General features: G+C 49.3%; 5 protein-coding genes across 5 annotated transcripts; 3 read left to right on the plus strand and 2 right to left on the minus strand.

Moving 5' to 3' along the window:
- Positions 1 to 227: 227 nt before the first annotated feature.
- On the plus strand, positions 228 to 1957 carry POX_g09196 (Glutamyl-tRNA(Gln) amidotransferase subunit A; the record flags this gene model as incomplete). The annotated part of the gene is made up of 4 exons (XM_050117955.1): positions 228 to 363; positions 414 to 762; positions 835 to 1010; positions 1074 to 1957. The coding sequence occupies 4 exons, from the start codon at positions 228 to 230 to the stop codon at positions 1955 to 1957; spliced, it is 1545 nt and encodes a 514-aa protein (XP_049966099.1).
- Positions 1958 to 2234: 277 nt separating this feature from the next.
- POX_g09197 (uncharacterized protein) lies at positions 2235 to 4058 on the minus strand (the record flags this gene model as incomplete). Its single annotated transcript, XM_050117956.1, has 1 exon — positions 2235 to 4058. One exon carries the CDS (start codon positions 4056 to 4058, stop codon positions 2235 to 2237), a length of 1824 nt encoding a protein of 607 aa, XP_049966100.1.
- Positions 4059 to 4694: 636 nt separating this feature from the next.
- On the plus strand, positions 4695 to 6339 carry POX_g09198 (uncharacterized protein; the record flags this gene model as incomplete). Its single annotated transcript, XM_050117957.1, has 3 exons — positions 4695 to 5075; positions 5156 to 5415; positions 5478 to 6339. The coding sequence occupies 3 exons, from the start codon at positions 4695 to 4697 to the stop codon at positions 6337 to 6339; spliced, it is 1503 nt and encodes a 500-aa protein (XP_049966101.1).
- An 800-nt stretch (positions 6340 to 7139) lies between these two features.
- POX_g09199 (uncharacterized protein) lies at positions 7140 to 9308 on the minus strand (the record flags this gene model as incomplete). The annotated part of the gene is made up of 1 exon (XM_050117958.1): positions 7140 to 9308. The coding sequence occupies one exon, from the start codon at positions 9306 to 9308 to the stop codon at positions 7140 to 7142; it is 2169 nt and encodes a 722-aa protein (XP_049966102.1).
- A 2254-nt stretch (positions 9309 to 11562) lies between these two features.
- POX_g09200 (uncharacterized protein) lies at positions 11563 to 12195 on the plus strand (the record flags this gene model as incomplete). The annotated part of the gene is made up of 2 exons (XM_050117959.1): positions 11563 to 11664; positions 11746 to 12195. The coding sequence occupies 2 exons, from the start codon at positions 11563 to 11565 to the stop codon at positions 12193 to 12195; spliced, it is 552 nt and encodes a 183-aa protein (XP_049966103.1).
- Between the last annotated feature and the right edge of the window lie 4889 nt (positions 12196 to 17084).

Here is a 17084-nt window from a genome sequence, read left to right on the forward strand (position 1 = left end):
ATACACACAAAAAACATATCACTCCCTTCATGAAAGGCCGATAATTGATCTGATCAGATGCTTGTGTATGGACACAACCCGCACTCAAAGTATCTCTCGAAAAGCCGCGGCCGATCCGGCGGAGTCTGCCGCGCACGGGCCCTTTGGCCTCGGAGAGGCTCGTTTCCAGTCCGTCACTCTCAACTTCTTTCGTGATATCTCCTGTTCAATCCCGAATACAGCAATCCATGTCCCTTTTACGCGAGGCGGAGAGGTTCTTGGTCAATCAACACAAAAGTGCACTGAATGCTTTCATAACACCACTGCCCCGCGCGGGGGCATGGCTTGATCGCGTAACGGAAGCAGAGCAACGCCGCAAAGAAGGTGCGGAAAGAGAAGCCGCTTGTTCCTAGCAATTGAACCCAACTGATCAGGAAAAAAAACCATCAACGTTACAGGCACGCCCAAGTCAGTTCTTGACGGGCGCTTGATTTCGGTCAAAGACAATATTTGCACACGCGACTTACCGACGACATGCGCCTCGGGAATCCTTGACCACTTCACCAGCCCATTCAATGCCACCGTCGTGGATCAATTAGAGGCTGCCGGAGCTGTTGTTGCAGGGAAAACCAATCTGGACGAATTTGGAATGGGATCTCACTCCGTGTATTCCAAGTTTGGCGCCGTCAAGAATTTGCGACAAGATGAACATGGGCAAGACCTTTCCGCTGGCGGGAGTTCGGGTGGAAGTGCAGTAGCCGTTGCCGCGGAGCAGTGCTATGCGTGAGTTTGGAGAGACACAATTGCTTTGAGAGTGGCACAAGCTGATTGCGAGATGGTTTACCTCATCTCTAGCGCACTGGGGACAGACACTGGTGGCTCGGTCAGACTTCCGGCAGCGTATACGGGAACTGTTGGATTCAAGCCATCGTACGGGTTACTCTCGCGATGGGGTGTGGTGGCATATGCCAACTCCCTAGATACAGTTGGGATCTTGGGAAGAACCACGTCATCCGTAAGAGACGTGTTTAGTATGTTCTCATGCCCAAGTACTGTTTTGGACACACGCACCTCGCTAACAGTTACCTGTACAGCCATCTTGAATAAGCACGACCCCCGTGATCCAACCAGCATCACCTCTCCTTCGCGATCTCGAATCCACACTCACTTGCAATCAACCGCACTTGCACCTCGATTGACACAAAATCCCCTCCGCATCGGTGTGCCGCTAGATTACAACATCTCCGAACTCACTCCGTCTATTCGCCAAGCATGGCATCTCTCTCTTGCACACCTTCAAAGCCAGGGACATACAATCCACCAAATCTCTCTCCCCGCCACAAAACACGCACTCTCCGCATACTACGTGCTTGCGCCCGCCGAAGCATCCTCAAATCTGGCCAAATACGACGGTGTCCGTTACGGAACTCGTGCCGAGGGTCCAGACAGCGACGGACAACCGGAGAGCTACCTCTACGCCAACACCCGTGGGCAGGGCTTTGGCGCTGAGGTACAGCGGCGGATCCTTCTCGGCACTTTTAGTCTCAGTGCGGACGCGATGGACAACTACTTCATCCAGGCCCAACGTGTGCGCCGACTCGTGCAGCAGGACTTTGATGCCGTCTTCGCGGCGGCGCATCCATTCGCGACAACAGAGTGCCACGAGACCAAGTCACCGAACTCGACGAACATCGATGTCATTGTTTGTCCAACAGCACCATCACCCCCACCGCGACTGGGTGAAATCACAACGGGCTCGTCACCCCTGGATGCTTACGTGAATGATGTTTTCACAGTGCCAGCCAGTTTGGCGGGGTTGCCAGCGATTTCGGTGCCCGTCACTGTCTCTGCATTGGGCCGGAGCTCAGAGCGCGAGGAAGTGGCGGGGATTCAAATCATTGGACAGTACGGCGACGATGAGCTGGTGATGAATGTTGGCGAATTGTTGGAGAACCAAAAGATGGTGGGCCAAGAATAGCACCATTCCGTGCTTTTTGTGAGAACCAGTGTACAATTTACAATGATACCAAATGTTTTTTTTTCTGTCTCAGGTGGAAACCTTTGTTGTCCTTCACATAGCTGATACGCTTGGAAGATTTCATTTCATCCCGAGATTTGACGCGGATACAGTATCTCATTTCCTGCCGTTCCGTTTGCATGGCGCCGAGGAATGCTCACGTGGTATCATTTTATTTGCTCCAATTCGGCCACCAAATAATCAATTCTCACCCCCAAAGACAGCTGGAGCTTATACATCATGTCATTTCAACATCCTCATCCCCTCCCGCCACGGAAGCTTCCCCGACATGAACAGGTGTCCCGGCAGTGCCAACACTCATTGCATCCTCAGCCAAGGGAAGCGCCGCTGGCGTGGCGCGATTACTATTCGCAACCGAATCGGATCCGCCACCGGTAGCAGGCGTTGCAAGCGATGCACCCACCCCATTCTGTAGAATCTCCGAGCCATTGATCGCAGCAGGTGCAGCACCGTCTAGTTCTGTATTCTCATTGCCAATGACATCGCCATCGATCCCACCCCAGGTGAACATGGCTTCGACCTCGTCTACAATGTCGGCGACGACATCCTCGACGATCTGATCGTTGAAGCGTTCACCCATGGGCCGGACCGGATGACCGAGCTCGTCTTGCTCAGGGGGCCCTACCCACCATGGGCCTTCGAAACGACACTCAACCGCGCCGCCGCCGTAGCAGCTGACGGCTGGGTAGTACCCGATCATGCCATCGTCGGCATTCTCGCGTTCTCCAATGCCGAGGTTGTTGGTCCCGTTGGCAAGACGGCTTGCCGGTGGGAGAAATGCGTAGAGCTCTTTGAAGGGCGTGCCCATCTTGACGCCATTTTTGAAAATCGTGATACAGGAGCCAGGTAATGTGCGAAGGGTCGGGTCTTCGCTGTTCATGGGGGAAGGCGGTCCAAAAGTAGGAGTCTCTTTGAGGTTAAAGGCATAATCGCGGAGATGTTTCGTGGAGAAGACGTTGGATTGTTGCCAACAAAAGTCGGATTTGTAGTGAAAGGGGATACGGTCTCGGATGATATTGGTAGCGACGGGTTTAGATTCGGGGACTGGCTTGGATCCATCACCATCCACGGCCGGGTCGTAGGTTCCCTCGACGATTTTCTTGTGCAGAGAGAGGGACGGTAGGGTGATAAGCATGCCGATGACATCGCCTTCGTTGATACCCTCGCCCTTGGGGAAGAAGAATTCGCAACGCATGCGATTGACAACTTCCCCGTTCACGTCCCGAATACCGTAGCCGTAGCAATCAACCCCCACATTGACGTCGAGATCTGCCTCGCGACGAGCGAATCCCAGCCGGACATGGCCACGTGGGGATGCACTAGCGCCGCCCTTTTGGGGAGCTTCCTGCCTGTCGTTCACGCGACCACTGATGACTCGGGCCTCGTAGTAATATGATCCCTCCCGAGCACAAATATTTGCGCGTGAAGTATGCCATGCGTCGCTCGTCGTTACAGCCCGTGCATCCTGTGAGAAAAAGATCGCCGCGGGGGAGTCTTCAAAGCTGAATCGCGCGTGGTATGGTTCCACGTCCGTCTGCCGATATTTGATATGTGGGAAGCCAGGGTCGCTAATGGCATAACTATAGCGGAAGCCGTTCTTGTTGGTGAGTTTATCAACGACCTCGTAGAAGTCCCACGTCTGGCCCAGCACCTGCGAAGATTTGGTAGTCACAAGGTTGAATTGGCGTGGTTGTGGAGGTAATCGATCAGAGACACGAGGCTCGGCGAGTAGCAACGGGCGCAAGATCGAAAGCTCTGAACTTGCCCGCGCAGTACTTGTCGCCGTTGTCCGTTTCTTTGGTGGAGGCGCGCCCTCGGGATCTAAGCCTTTGGCTTCCCGTTTTTTGCGACTGTCCCGTTTGTTGCGCTTTGCACGTGCGTCTGCACCCTGTACTGATGCGTTGCTGGCAGGAGCTGGAGAAGCTCGGCTGTTTAATTCTGATAGTGCGCCACTGAGGAGGGGGCCATTGCCGGGTGGGAGGAGAGGGGAGTTGATATTCGAGGATGGCGCAGACGACGCAGGAGCTTGTGTTGACGCCATGGCGAGAAGGCCAAAGAAGAGTGAGGCAAGGTCGAATCGTGAATGAATGGACCTGAATTGAATGTCAAGTCCACCGATGATCCCGCTGATTGTAATAGAGTGGTTAGCAAATCGCAACTAGAGATAAATTCAGCAAAGCTCATGGATTACAGATGATGTGCTTTGCGGGACTCGTCGTTGCGACACGCTCACTTACTGAAATGTCGCACAACTTCAAGCCGACACCGTATCGGAGGTGGAATTGAAGTTTCACGAATACCACAAGATCATTACAATAGCAGCTCGCAGAATTCTGGCCGTTTTGACTTCAATATTTGCTGCAGAACGCCCTTATACCATGTGAAACAATAACAATAGAAGAAGATATAAGACCCATCGGCCGCGCGAGTACTTCTGGAGCTCCGCGGCAGAAAAGCATTGGAGACCTCAGTGGCGGTCAGACCGCCACCAGGCGGTAGAGATAAGAAAAATGAGTGGATCCCCACCTGGCAAAAAAAAATATCACTGATTAGATCACCTGATCTGTAAATTTACACACAGCCGATCAACGATTGATCGTGGGACACTCGAGTTGCCAGGGTATTCCACGAAAAAACAACGTCTTTGGATTGAGTCCAGTGATTGAAGACTTCCATTATGCCTAAGGCTACCAGCTCTCGAGCCGCCGCTGCGGCGCGACGACACAATCCTCTGGCGGACGACATCTCTGCCGTGGGGCATCTCCGGACAAACAGCACCACCAAGAAAGGCAAGCGCCAGTCGCACGATGACGAGGAAGATGGCGAGACCGGCGAGCGCTACGTTGATGCGAAGATGTCACGCAAGATCCTCCAAATCGGACAGGAACTGGCAGAGGAAGATGCCGCTGAACAAAAGCTGCGATTTGGCGGGGCTCAGCCAAAGTCAAACTCGGCTTTTGCATTTGATACTCGATTCGAAGAGGACGCACCTTCCGATGACGAGAAGTACGAGAACGATAATTGGGTCGACGAGGATGAGGAGGAGCGTGAAGAAATTGTGAGGAACATTGTTCAGGGCCTACGACAGCCTACCCATCCCATGGCGGACCGACATTCTAACAAATTTCGCTTAAACAGGAAATCGACCCTAACGATCTCGACATGTTCAACAAATTTATGCCCGGTGGCCACGATGAAGACCCAATATTTGGCACGCGGCAGCCCGGAGAACAGCTACAAGGGCAGACAACAAACCTGGCGGACCTTATTTTGGAGAAGATCGCCGAACATGAAGCCAAGCTGAACGGTGAAACTGCTGGCGGAAACTATATTCACGGTGGTGGTGCAGCTGAAGATGCTGTGCAAATTCCAGCCAAGGCTGTTGAAGTATACGAAAAGTACGTCAAAAATTCAGTTCTCCGGGGTCCTGATCTCGCTCCAATTACTAATGCGCTTCCAGAGTCGGCATGATTCTGTCCCGCTACAAGTCGGGCCCGCTGCCCAAGCCTTTCAAGATCCTCCCCTCAGTGCCGAACTGGCAAACACTCCTCGACATTACCCAGCCCGAGAGATGGACCGCCAATGCTGTGTATGCCGCCACGCGTATCTTCATCTCCTCCAAGCCCGCTGTGGCCCAAGAATTCATCGCCACCGTTCTGTTCGACCGCGTTCGCGAAGAGATTCACGAGACGAAGAAATTGAACGTCCACACGTACAATGCCCTTCGTAAGGCCTTGTACAAGCCCGCCTGCTTCTTCAAGGGACTGTTGTTCCCCCTCGTCTCCAGTGGAACTTGCTCTCTTCGCGAGGCTCATATCGTCTCCTCCGTGATTGCCCGAGTTTCAATTCCCGTTCTCCACTCTGCCGCTGCACTGCTGCGTATGTGTGATTTGGCTGCAGAGCAATCCATGCGCTCGCTCGAGAGCACCGGTGCTGTGAACACCTTTATCCGAGTGTTCCTGGAGAAGAAGTATGCCATGCCATACAAGGTGATTGATGCTCTGGTATTCCATTTCTTGCGCTTCCGCGGCGACAACCCCGCAGATATGATGACAGACGGGCCCGGCAGCTCAAAGGCCTACAAGTTGCCCGTTCTTTGGCATCAGTCTTTGTTGGTGTTTGCCCAACGCTACCGCAATGACATCACCGAAGATCAGCGCGAGGCTCTTCTCGACTTGCTGCTTGTTCGAGGACACAAAGACATTGGGCCAGAGGTACGACGAGAACTCCTTGCTGGTCGTGGCCGCGGTGTTGTTGTCCTCGATCCCGAGCAACAAAACGCCATCGATGCTGGTGACGACACAATGGACATGGCAATGTGAATGCATGATAATGGCGTTTGATTTTCTCAAAATGTGTTGAACCTTTTTTTTCTAATGATTAGATACTCTTGCCGCGCAACATGCTTCTCACTTTTCTCAGGAATCATTTCCCTTTTCATCAGCCTCGCAGCGCGAGTCAAAAACATGAAGTAGATGACAGTGCAACTTTTATCGTTTCAGCGCACCACTCTCTGAACCTTTCCTGTATTTTCTGTGCTCCGAATATGCCCCCCTAGCTTTTCAACCCTATACAAGTACCGTTCACTCAATACTTTATACTTTTCGACAAGAAAAGCAAAGCCCCTCGAAAGCGATACAGAGACGCCAGATGTTATTGAGTTCCTCGAGTTTCGGCATTACCCGATGCTTCGCTCCATCTTTTACTTCTGAACAGCTCCTTGGCCACGGAATAAATTCTGATTCACGCAAATTCCAACCTGAGCGTAAGTCGACAAGTAGGTTTCAGCAAGTCTAGTTGCGACAACTCTAGGGACGCGATCATATGCGACAGACAACAAGTTTGCAACTAAAACTAATTGTAAACCAGCAGAGGCTCTCCACCTGCACGCAAAAGGCGTAGCCATAGGCAGGACCCTCGTACCAAGCTGATATGTACATTAGTCAGGGGTTCACTTTCTTGTCTGTCAACTCACGCGCCCCGAAGTCCTCGCATGAATGAAGGCTTAAAAAGAGTCGGTAATCGCCCAGCCACAGCCCTTGGTTGGTGTGTAGGCTCTGCGTGGCACTGCTTGACTTTGATGACAGCCTGCTATTCAAGTCCCACCCCCGGTGACATTTCATCACATCTCACGCACCCGTTTAGAGTGACTTTTATTAGGACCATTCTGTAATCGCTTGGAAGCACCTGACCGTCTGCGTTGCAGTCGAGAGTGGAAGGTGCACCAATCAAAGTCAATGATCAGAGCTCGCCGGAGCTCAGCATTCCACAAAATATTGTCCTGCCGAAGGTCATGGTGCACAACACCGAGACGACGGATCTCCTTCTCGGATTGAGAAATCGCATGCTGGACGGTCCTGTCCAAACCAGTACGGCCTACGCTCTCACCACCCCAGCCCATGAGAAGCATATGACGGATACTGCCTGCACGGTGAACGAAGTAGATTTGGGCCAGATTGATTGCCCCGAGAAAGACAGGTACAGCGGATCCTTGAACACGCTTCAGGGCCGTGTAGACCTCAGCTTCGCGCGAGACTTTCCCCCAGAGTCCCGATGTTGTCCCCTTGCCCACGATGGTGTATCCGAAGGTGGCACACGTAATCTTGAATGGGACGCCCGTGGCCCCACAGGGCCCGATAGGGGCGCAATTATGTTCTGGATTCTGATCAAGCTGCGCCTTGATTTGCTTCACCAGGTCGGCTGCGCTGATCAGATGGTGGTCCTCCCCTCTTCCAAGCATATGCAGCTTTGTATTAGGGCACTCAGGGTCGAATGCACCGCCTTGTTGAAGCCCGAGGAGGCACTTTTGTGTGCAATATAGAGCATCATGGGAGCGAGATTGCCCGCTTTGGTTTCCTTGGCAATTTGCTCGGGGTCGCGGCGTAAACAGTTGGGTCGAAGAGGACGACGAGACCTGGCTGAGTCTACGCTTCCGTCCAGTAGGTGCGGCGGGCTCTGCGTCGGAATCAGAGGAATCCCCTTGAAGATGTTGGTCGGATGGGGGAGCACAGCGAGCGGCCGCTCGTGTGGTTACTTGAGGCCCTGAATTGACGGGAGACACTGGCGCATGATAATCAGAGCTTGAATCTGTAGGACTGGGAAGCTCGGGGATACTTTCGTCCAAGCTTGAGTCTCGAGGTGAATCTGCCACACTGATCTGGGAGCGATCGCTATCATAGCTCGTACGCCATCTCGGTAGGATGTCCATGGCGGAATTCCGCCACGGTCGATCACGGGAAATATGGCGACAACTCATCAGACACAGACACAGCGTCCTCTCAACTCGAGTCATAGGAGCCCTCGCAGGTCTACCGATATCTGCAGTCTCGTACATACCGGGCTCACCAAGGTCGTAATAAAGTGTAGTTGGATCGTCGTAGGGCACCCAGAGCAGCACATCGACCAGGCCGTTCGTCAGACATGAATACTCCAGACCCTCTTGAATCATCACATGAAATCCTTGAACGATGGGAGACCCGACTAGCTGCTTGGCGTGATATCTTGACTTCTCTGGCTCCTCCGTCGGAACATGATCAGGCTGTACCACGTCTCGCCAAAATTCCATCGAGTGGAGGCCTAATCGAAGGTCTGTAACGGAGAGCTTGTGGGGGGGTTTATATTCGATAGTGGTGAGCAAGGTACTCTTGTAGCCGTCTATCCGATATATGCAAAATTGATCTGGCTTCGAACGTTTCGCGGTTGATGACTCACCAGCGTCGGCTTCATTGTCTTTATCCAGAGCATTGGCGTGATTATCGAACCGAATTCCGTTGCCTAGGTTGAACTCCTCGCGAGCCTCTGGTATTTTGCACAACTCGTCGATAATCATGCGTACGGGGTCTTCTGCGGCGAATTGCTCGTAGAAGTCAAGATCCTTTTCGCTGCTGATCTGTCGACTTGTGGATTGACTGAGACTCTCTAGCGCATTGAGTGGCATGAATAACCGTGGTGCATCCTCTCCTGCTGGCTGCAGGTGACGGCAAACAGATCCGAAAATTTCTCGCTGTCTTGCCTCACAGTCACTCCATGGGCGCAGTCGTAGGGGACAGACTTTGCCGATAGGGGCAGGAATTGTACCTGTCGTGGAGCAAGACGGTGTTTGCGCTCGGAGCGGCCTCCAAAAGCGATCGTGGCATAGTTGAATGAACTCTGGAAAGGTCGTCGGTCGGTTGCGTTCTCTCTGATGTCTTTCCCTTTCCTCTGCCTGCTGCTTTTCATCCTTCAACTGCTCAATCTCCTCTGCTGCCTTTAGGAGAAGCGCCTTGTAATCCGGGGAGCTGTTCCCACTCATCTTGGTTGTGAATACGGGAAGACACAGATGGGGAACCCTATGGCGATGTTCTTTAGTCAGCTTCTCTTGGATGAAGCAAGCAGTACACACCCGAGATGATGCTTTTGAGTCGGGCTGGATGTCTTCATTGTTCATGTTTTGCGGCGGCTGTTTTGATCGAGGATGTTCGAAGTCTACCAGGTGTTTTGGCAGAGAGTAGCGCTTTCCCTACTATAAACTAGAGCGCCGGACGATCACAAGCCATCGGTCTTCGTCCAATGGGGAGCTGTTCCATGACCAAGTCGAATCCTACTTCCACTCGATCACATTCAGATGAGTTCACTATGACATTTCTCCCTGAGAGACGCTCGTCCGAAGAATTAGATGGCCTTCTTCTTCTCTGTTGAGGGCGAACCTTGAGGCATGGCCTTGAGGTAAGATTTTGGCCCTGAAGAAGCTCACTCTCTCCAGCTTGACAAGAGCGACGAGGAATTGGAAACAATATACCCCAAATATCCGTAAAGAATGTAGTAATCACAGATGCTGAAATCCAGCTTTTGCTCAGAGTCAGATAATAGGCGTATAAGCGAGCTTTCTCTCGATCTTCTCATTTATGATGCCGTCGACTTATCGGCAAGTAATAAGTTTCTGGTCAAGTGGTTATAAAGTAGTTACATCGGATAAATATCAGAGCTCCTCAGATTTCACGTAATATTAATTATTAAATATATCAATCATTTCCCCTACCTTTCTTTTCTACTTCATCGCCTAGCTTTTCGCAAACATTCACGCATCAATTACTGTTGATGAAGTTCTGGGAACTCATCATCTTCGTGAAACATCAACTAGTAGATGCCTAAACAAACTTTTCATTTCTTTGGAAATTTTCCTCTTCGACTACATGTCCAATCCAAGAAACTACTGGTAAGCCATTTCAGAACCCCTCAGGCTACGTACAACATCAACTAACAGGTATACAATCGAACTATCCCCTTTTTCCCACCTATCTTTTTCTCTTCGACGACTTTTGTTTCCTCAAATACCAACGAAAACTTTCTAACTAACCGTGATTCGTAACCTTAGGCCACTAAATTCATGCAAAATCAACTAATCCTCTCATTCCTCAATCCTTTCTCCTCCAAAAACCTACGTTACTACGAAAATTGAAGAATCAAATATTAACAACAACTTTGAGGGCTAGTTAAACATTACCTAGTAGGTGTATCGATAGATTTTTCCTTCTTTCAAAATCTCCTTCTATTGCGATTTCTTTCTTCAACAAACTTTATATCCGCAAGGTTCGCAAAGTCATTACTAATGAAGAATATCAAGGAATCAGCCAGCTTCGGAAAGTCTCAACTTTTAGTATAACCCAATTTTCACCCTCCCTTACTCCATTTTTCTTCACAAACCTTCATTCCAACAATTATCAACGAAGTTTGAACAACAACGTTCAGGGTAAATCAAATTTGCTCAATATCACCTAGTAGGTATATAAACGAATTTTTCCTTCCTTTACACTTTCCTTCTTCAACATCTCTGAATATTCACAAGATTCACGAAGCTATTACTGCCAACAAATTTCAAAAAATTAGCCGACTTCGTAAAATATTAAGTAGTGGGTATATAAACGAATTTTCACCCTTTCTCAATCCCTCTTCCTTCAACGACCTACCTTCTTTTCCACAAATATTAATTAAGCAAGCATTGATAACGACTTCTAGGGTCACCCGATTCCGTGAAATATTAACAGGTGGGTATTTAAACGACGTTTCCCCTTCTGTCAATCCTCCTTCCTTTAAAAACCTACATTTTCGCAAATATTGAGAAAGCTAGTATTGACAGCGACTTTGAGGGCCATCAGATCTCTCGCAGAACTAACTAGTGGGTATATAAACTGACTTTTCTAGTCACTTCAATCTCTTTCTCTTTATCAACTTTTATCTCAGCGATTATCAACGAAGCAAACATTAACAACGACTTTAAGGGTCACTGAACTTTGTGAAACACCAGCGAGTGGGTATATCAACGAGTTCTCACCCCCTTTTTCAATTCTTTCTTCTTCAACAACCTACTTTTACGAAAACATTCACGGAGTCATTACTGATCAACAGATTTTTTGCCTAGCTACTGCAATATCAAACATTCGGAACCACCCCGCCTCACTACAGCTACCGCTTTTCGCTCGCAGCTGATTCTTCACGCTCTTTCGCTTTCCTCTTCTCAAGAACCTCTTAAGCCTCTTTTACCTCCCCACATAACCCTGCGGGCAGCCATGGACCGTACCGCGGATTCAGAGCGGATGCTCGGCTTGACCTTGTCTGATCAGCGAATCCTGCTCTATGGAATCCTGTTCCCGTGTACCGACGGAAGCCGAGTGAGTCCATACTCCCAGTCTATATTTTCTTTTTTTCTCTCGTTTTCCACCAAGTGAGAGTGATTGCTGATCATCTTCCAGAATCCCGTGGACTATGTGAAACTTGCCGCTGCCCTAGAATATACTCCTTCATCTGCCAAGGTTATGTACGGTAACGCTCGTCGCAAACTGGCTCGCAACACGGGCATCGACCTTCCGCACAATCCTCGTGGAACTGCTCCTCGCACCAAAGCTGCCGGCACAAAGACAACAGGTAGTTTGGGCAATTCAGAAGCACCTGCAAAGGTCAAGGAAGCCGGGGAATCTGGGGAAAAGCTGCGCAAAGGTCGTCCTCCTGTGGCCTCGCGCAAGCGCAAGGCGGACGAGCTGGAAACTCCCGAGGCAGAGACCGTGACAGAGGCCAAGGCCGAAAGTCAGACACAGACGCAGGCCAAGGTTCAGGTTGAGGCGACGGTCGAGTCTGAGGCTGTTGCCGAAATGGCAACTGGGAATGCGGAGACGAAGGCTGAGTTAGACGAGGCTAAGCTTTAGGGCGACCCCCTCTGAGGCCCTGAGAAAGCAGTCTTTTGGTGCAGAGCGCTGAACATTGGTCGTTTGTCGTTCCTGCATTTTGCTTACTTTTACATCATTCATTTTGCTTACTTTTACATCATTTACATATCACCGCGTACACGTCGAGTTTTTTTCGACTCTTATTTTATGCCTTTTTGATACATGCATGGACTCGACTCGACTCGTCTCCGCTTACTTGGACTCGTGCGTCGTCACTTTTTCGATAGGCGAGTCGGCGGTCTTTTTGGACTTGTGTTTTTCGGATTCTCTAACTCAAATTTTGACGACTGTGCAGCTTGCTTTTAACCAGTTCTTTGGCTCTGATATCGTTGGTTTTTGGACTCTTTCATCTCTGGGGTTTCAGAGGTCCCTTTTTCTCAGTACTTGGCCCTCTCTGGACCATGCTTTTCTTTATCTGACAACTTAAGCAGTAAGCTCAAGTTGTGCCTTACCGTCAGACTTGGTGAAATTTCTTTTTTCTTGCTTCGTATCAGCGCTGTGTAGTGACTCTGCCCTGCGTTCATGATCTGGCTGAGAACTCATGCTATTAGTATTTTATTTGCATCGTTGAGAGACGTTTACAGTATCTGCTTTGAGATTTGGTATTGTTTTTGCACACGGTCCTTTGCACAAAGAAAGCAAGTTTGCATGTATATTCATATTTTATTCAGCAATTTTGCCTAATTCAAGCTCGTGAGCTCTTGAGCGCAAGAATAAGACTCTTCTGAATTTTTTTGATCTCTCTGTTTTATTAATTAGTATGACTAGATTTCATTGACTAAGAATACTTACGGTATTGTAAGGATATAGATATTTACAAAGGTACGTCTAATAAGTCTAGTAACTTTCAACAAAGAAATGTGCAAAAGGACTGTTAGATGCTTAACACAAAGTTAAAGTAGAAGCTACCACGAACATCTTCACTATTTTTATAAGGCTATTCTCTTCTTTTTACTACATAGAAGAGGGATTTATCAGCATGAACATCTTTAGTACAAGAGCACGCTATTTAAAAATAAGTACTGTAACAAAAGTATCAAACTCTACAGGGAGAGATACATCACATAGTCTTTCCTGGATGTTTCCGTCAGACCATTATGGAATTACCATTCAACGTGAAACAAACATGCTAGCGAATAGTCAAGACAACATTAAGGGTGGCTAGGTAGCTGCCTCTGTTCGTGCAACACTGTTTAAGTCGAGATAAGCTAGTATTAGCCAAAGAATCTGCATCCGAGGAGTTGGTTTAGCGCGGGCAGTCATGAAAGGATCCGTGAATCTAGATACTTCTGTCTTCAAGGCGGTCTTGGAACTTCTCGAAGGGGAGGAACCCCCGTATCTGATTGCTATAGCCGGCCGTGATGATGAACCAGCCCGATCGATCTATCTAAACCTTTATCCTTGATTATAGCAAATAGAATATGTATAGCAGATACTCTCTGTCTGGCAGACTGTCTATCTCATAGGGCAATGGCTGAAATACAAGCAACTAAGGGGGAAAGAGGCACGATGAGCAGGGACCAACGTATAAAGTATTAGTTGTTGGCTATATTCGGAAAGGCGTAAAGAAAGTTTGTAGAGGGGGAACGAAGGTTGAGAATGGAAAAAAAATAGTTGAATGACCTCGTTCGTATACGTCACGAGTTGATGGCAGGTTGACTTGCCTGGGCTTGGGCGCTTCATTCTTGGGGCAACTACGAGATGATAAGACGGTGCAAGTGGTTTTTGGGGGGGAAAGGGGGGAAGGGGAGCAATCTCTACTCCTGACGTCCATTCACCAATCAACCACTTTGACCTCTATCCATTTATTTGACTTGAGAATATAAATCTTTTACAGAGATTTTATTCCACTTTGTCAATATATATTTCATCAACACCTGCTCTTGCAAATCCGTCCCTTTGACATCTTTGCAGAGTGTGCAATATGCAATACTCTCGCCGTGACTACTAGTAGAATCATAATAATTATGATCACGATCATAATAATAATTATTCTTTTTTTTAAATAAAGGGCTGAATCCCCCTCTACTCATACACTGTGAAGAAATGGCTCCTCGAAACACTGATCGATCATGCCCAACCCCCCTGCCCCTAACAAACCAACGGTTCCATCATCGCACGATCAAACATGGGGAACCCCCACTTTTCCTTCAGATTGATTGAACGGAAAAGATGAAACGGCCGGAGATTAGGTTCTCGCGTGGAATATCGCCAGATCAGAGGGTGGTTCGTGCACGTTGGGGAGGTCAAGGGTCATAGGTCTGGATTCTGTTAACGGTGGAGAGAGGATAGGGGACGCGGGGGTTACTCCGTCGAGGGTTTTTTGGTTCCATGTGGTGTTGGACAAGGTACAGAGTGGAATCACCATGAGGTAAGGTCTTTGTGGCGTACTTTATTTCAAGCGGGGACTTCCATTGAGCTTGGGGAAATATATTGTTAACTCGTTTTCCTGAGAGAAATCTCAATATTCCTGACACCTGCTGCCTGGAGTGATGTCTATGTCAATAGTGTAAGTATGAAGGCTGGATGTCAGGGTCCTCAATCAATTGCCTTTCAATAGATTTAGGTAGTGAGTATAAAGCTGTTTGCATCGTCCAGATCTAGATTAAACCCGAACTATGGCACCTTTCCTTTTCCTGCTAAGCAGGACTAAATAGAATTCCGTGGATTCAATCCACTCCGTCGACCCTGTATCAGCTTGGCGATGGGCATTGATCTCTTCCGGCCAAAAGATACAGTAGAAATTGCGTGATTCGACTCGACTCCTCCATCTCCTCGCCACTCTGTGCTGTAGAATATAATCGCTCGGGGGGGGGGTCTCGGCCAACGGGAGCGAGGGATTCAGCGCCACACACCATGAACAATTAACCACCTGTGCAATTTCCAATTTCCGCGTATTTGCAACGACGCTTACAATAGAATGACGGTTCTACACTCAATAATTCATGAATCTTGAATGAGGAAATATCCCGTTTCTGCAACACCAACACCCTTCCCCAAACACCGTCCAGCCACCACATCGGATGGAGTCGATTCCGATTTTCTCTCGAAGCGGACGGACGCCGGCGGGGGCAAAAGTCGGCGGTCGGAAAGTTTCCAGTTTCGCCAAATGCGACTGCGGGGGTCTGAGGCAGCATGTTGGAGATCCACTTGGTCCTCCGCACTGCAGTAAACAAAGTACCATCGTTGTCTTGAGAGCAAAAAACTCGACCCCTTCCTGATAAACGTATCTTTTCCCAACGAATGCGAGCTATCAGGATGCTCACTCTATCAATCTGAATACATGACTTTGCCAGCAGAGCAATGAGAAATTGTACCAATTCCATTACCACCAACACGTATATACCCAGTCCAGTCCAGCCAGCTTCAGAATCAGATTCCTCGCGCAACAGAGGAGTCACTCCTGTCCAAGAAACCAATTAATCCCCCGCTCTCCTCCCTCTCAAGATCCCCGGACTTCCACACAGAGAAATAGCCAAAGCTTGAACCAGAGACCTAGTACATAGATATCAGACTACAACACTCAAATCTCCATCCCCGATCCAAAAACGGTGAATTCAATCTCGGCAAGTCTACTGCACTTGGACTAGCACAAGCCCAAAGTTCTACGAATTATGGATTGTACACAAGTCAATTCGCTTCGCTCTCCACCCTGTCCGCAACGCTGCACCGCTCAGCCATAACGGATCGACAAGGTCTGCTCTGCAGAACGAGTCAGGGATAGACATATTCACTCTAGCCTGGACAGGATTCGGGACCCGGACCCGGCCCCCCTTGCAAATAAGATGAAGACTGCAGGCGAGGTGATATGCTTTTGTGGCGATTGTGCTTGAGCCGAAGCACGGGGCTGGAGTGGTGGGCCGGTGGACTGACGAAAAAAACGTACTGCAGAATGCAGGACAAGACTGGGGTAGAGAGGGGGGAAAGGAAAGAAAGGGGAAGGAAGGAGAAAAATGTACACAAAGACGCATGTTCTACATGTTTGTGCAGAATTACGATAGTCACTACTTTCAATGCTTACGTAGACCAAGTATCACTGGATCTAGAGCTGGCGACGGGACTCTTAGTCCCTCGGTCTTGTCTCGTTTCGAATGATGATTCGTTCACAAGAGGTACTGCAAGTCTGTCATGCACTATGCAGGAGCAGATGCAATTCAGACTCCCCCCACTCCCCACCGGGGTAAGAGGGAGACAGAGACTGGGGAAACGGATCGAGATGGACAGGAAGATCGCTTGTAGACGGACTACGAGAGTACTGTACCTCGACTTGGTGAGATTGCACAAGCAATCCTCCATAGAATGGAGTCCATACTAATCCTACTGAAAACATAATTGATACTCGAGAGAAGCGAGACCGACAGCGTAGTAACCGCATTCCAAAGGACGACCATCCCACGGAGACGAGACGATATTGATGAGAAAGGAACCGGATAGACCACGCCCCAATCTCCGGGCAGGAAGAGGGGGTGGGGCGTGGCCGGTGAAGGACAAACCAATGTCGCTCTGGGAGATTGGAATGCAATCACGATGCCAAGGGGATACGGGAGTACAGTGAATACTACAGTACATACCCCTCCAGAGAGACCAACAATCACAGAAGCGAAACCTTTGATTTGCCAAACCAAAGTGGGCATTGCCCCAGATCGGATCACCCATCGGAGAAAGGTAGACTGGCTTATCAATCCAGCGAGAATCCGCTCAGACTAAACGGGTGCCACACTGTGGAAGATGAGAAGATACAAGCCGCTAGGCTGAATAGGGTATTTGGCAGGGAGGTGGGCTGCAGTAGTGCTCGCATGAAGATATTCTGACTTCTTCCATCTTTGACCATTCCCCCCCTCTTCCTCGGCTCGAGACCTTTTCCCCAG

Source organism: Penicillium oxalicum, chromosome VII (assembly GCF_001723175.1).
Source record: "Penicillium oxalicum strain HP7-1 chromosome VII, whole genome shotgun sequence".
NCBI classification, from domain to species: Eukaryota; Fungi; Ascomycota; class Eurotiomycetes; order Eurotiales; family Aspergillaceae; genus Penicillium; species Penicillium oxalicum.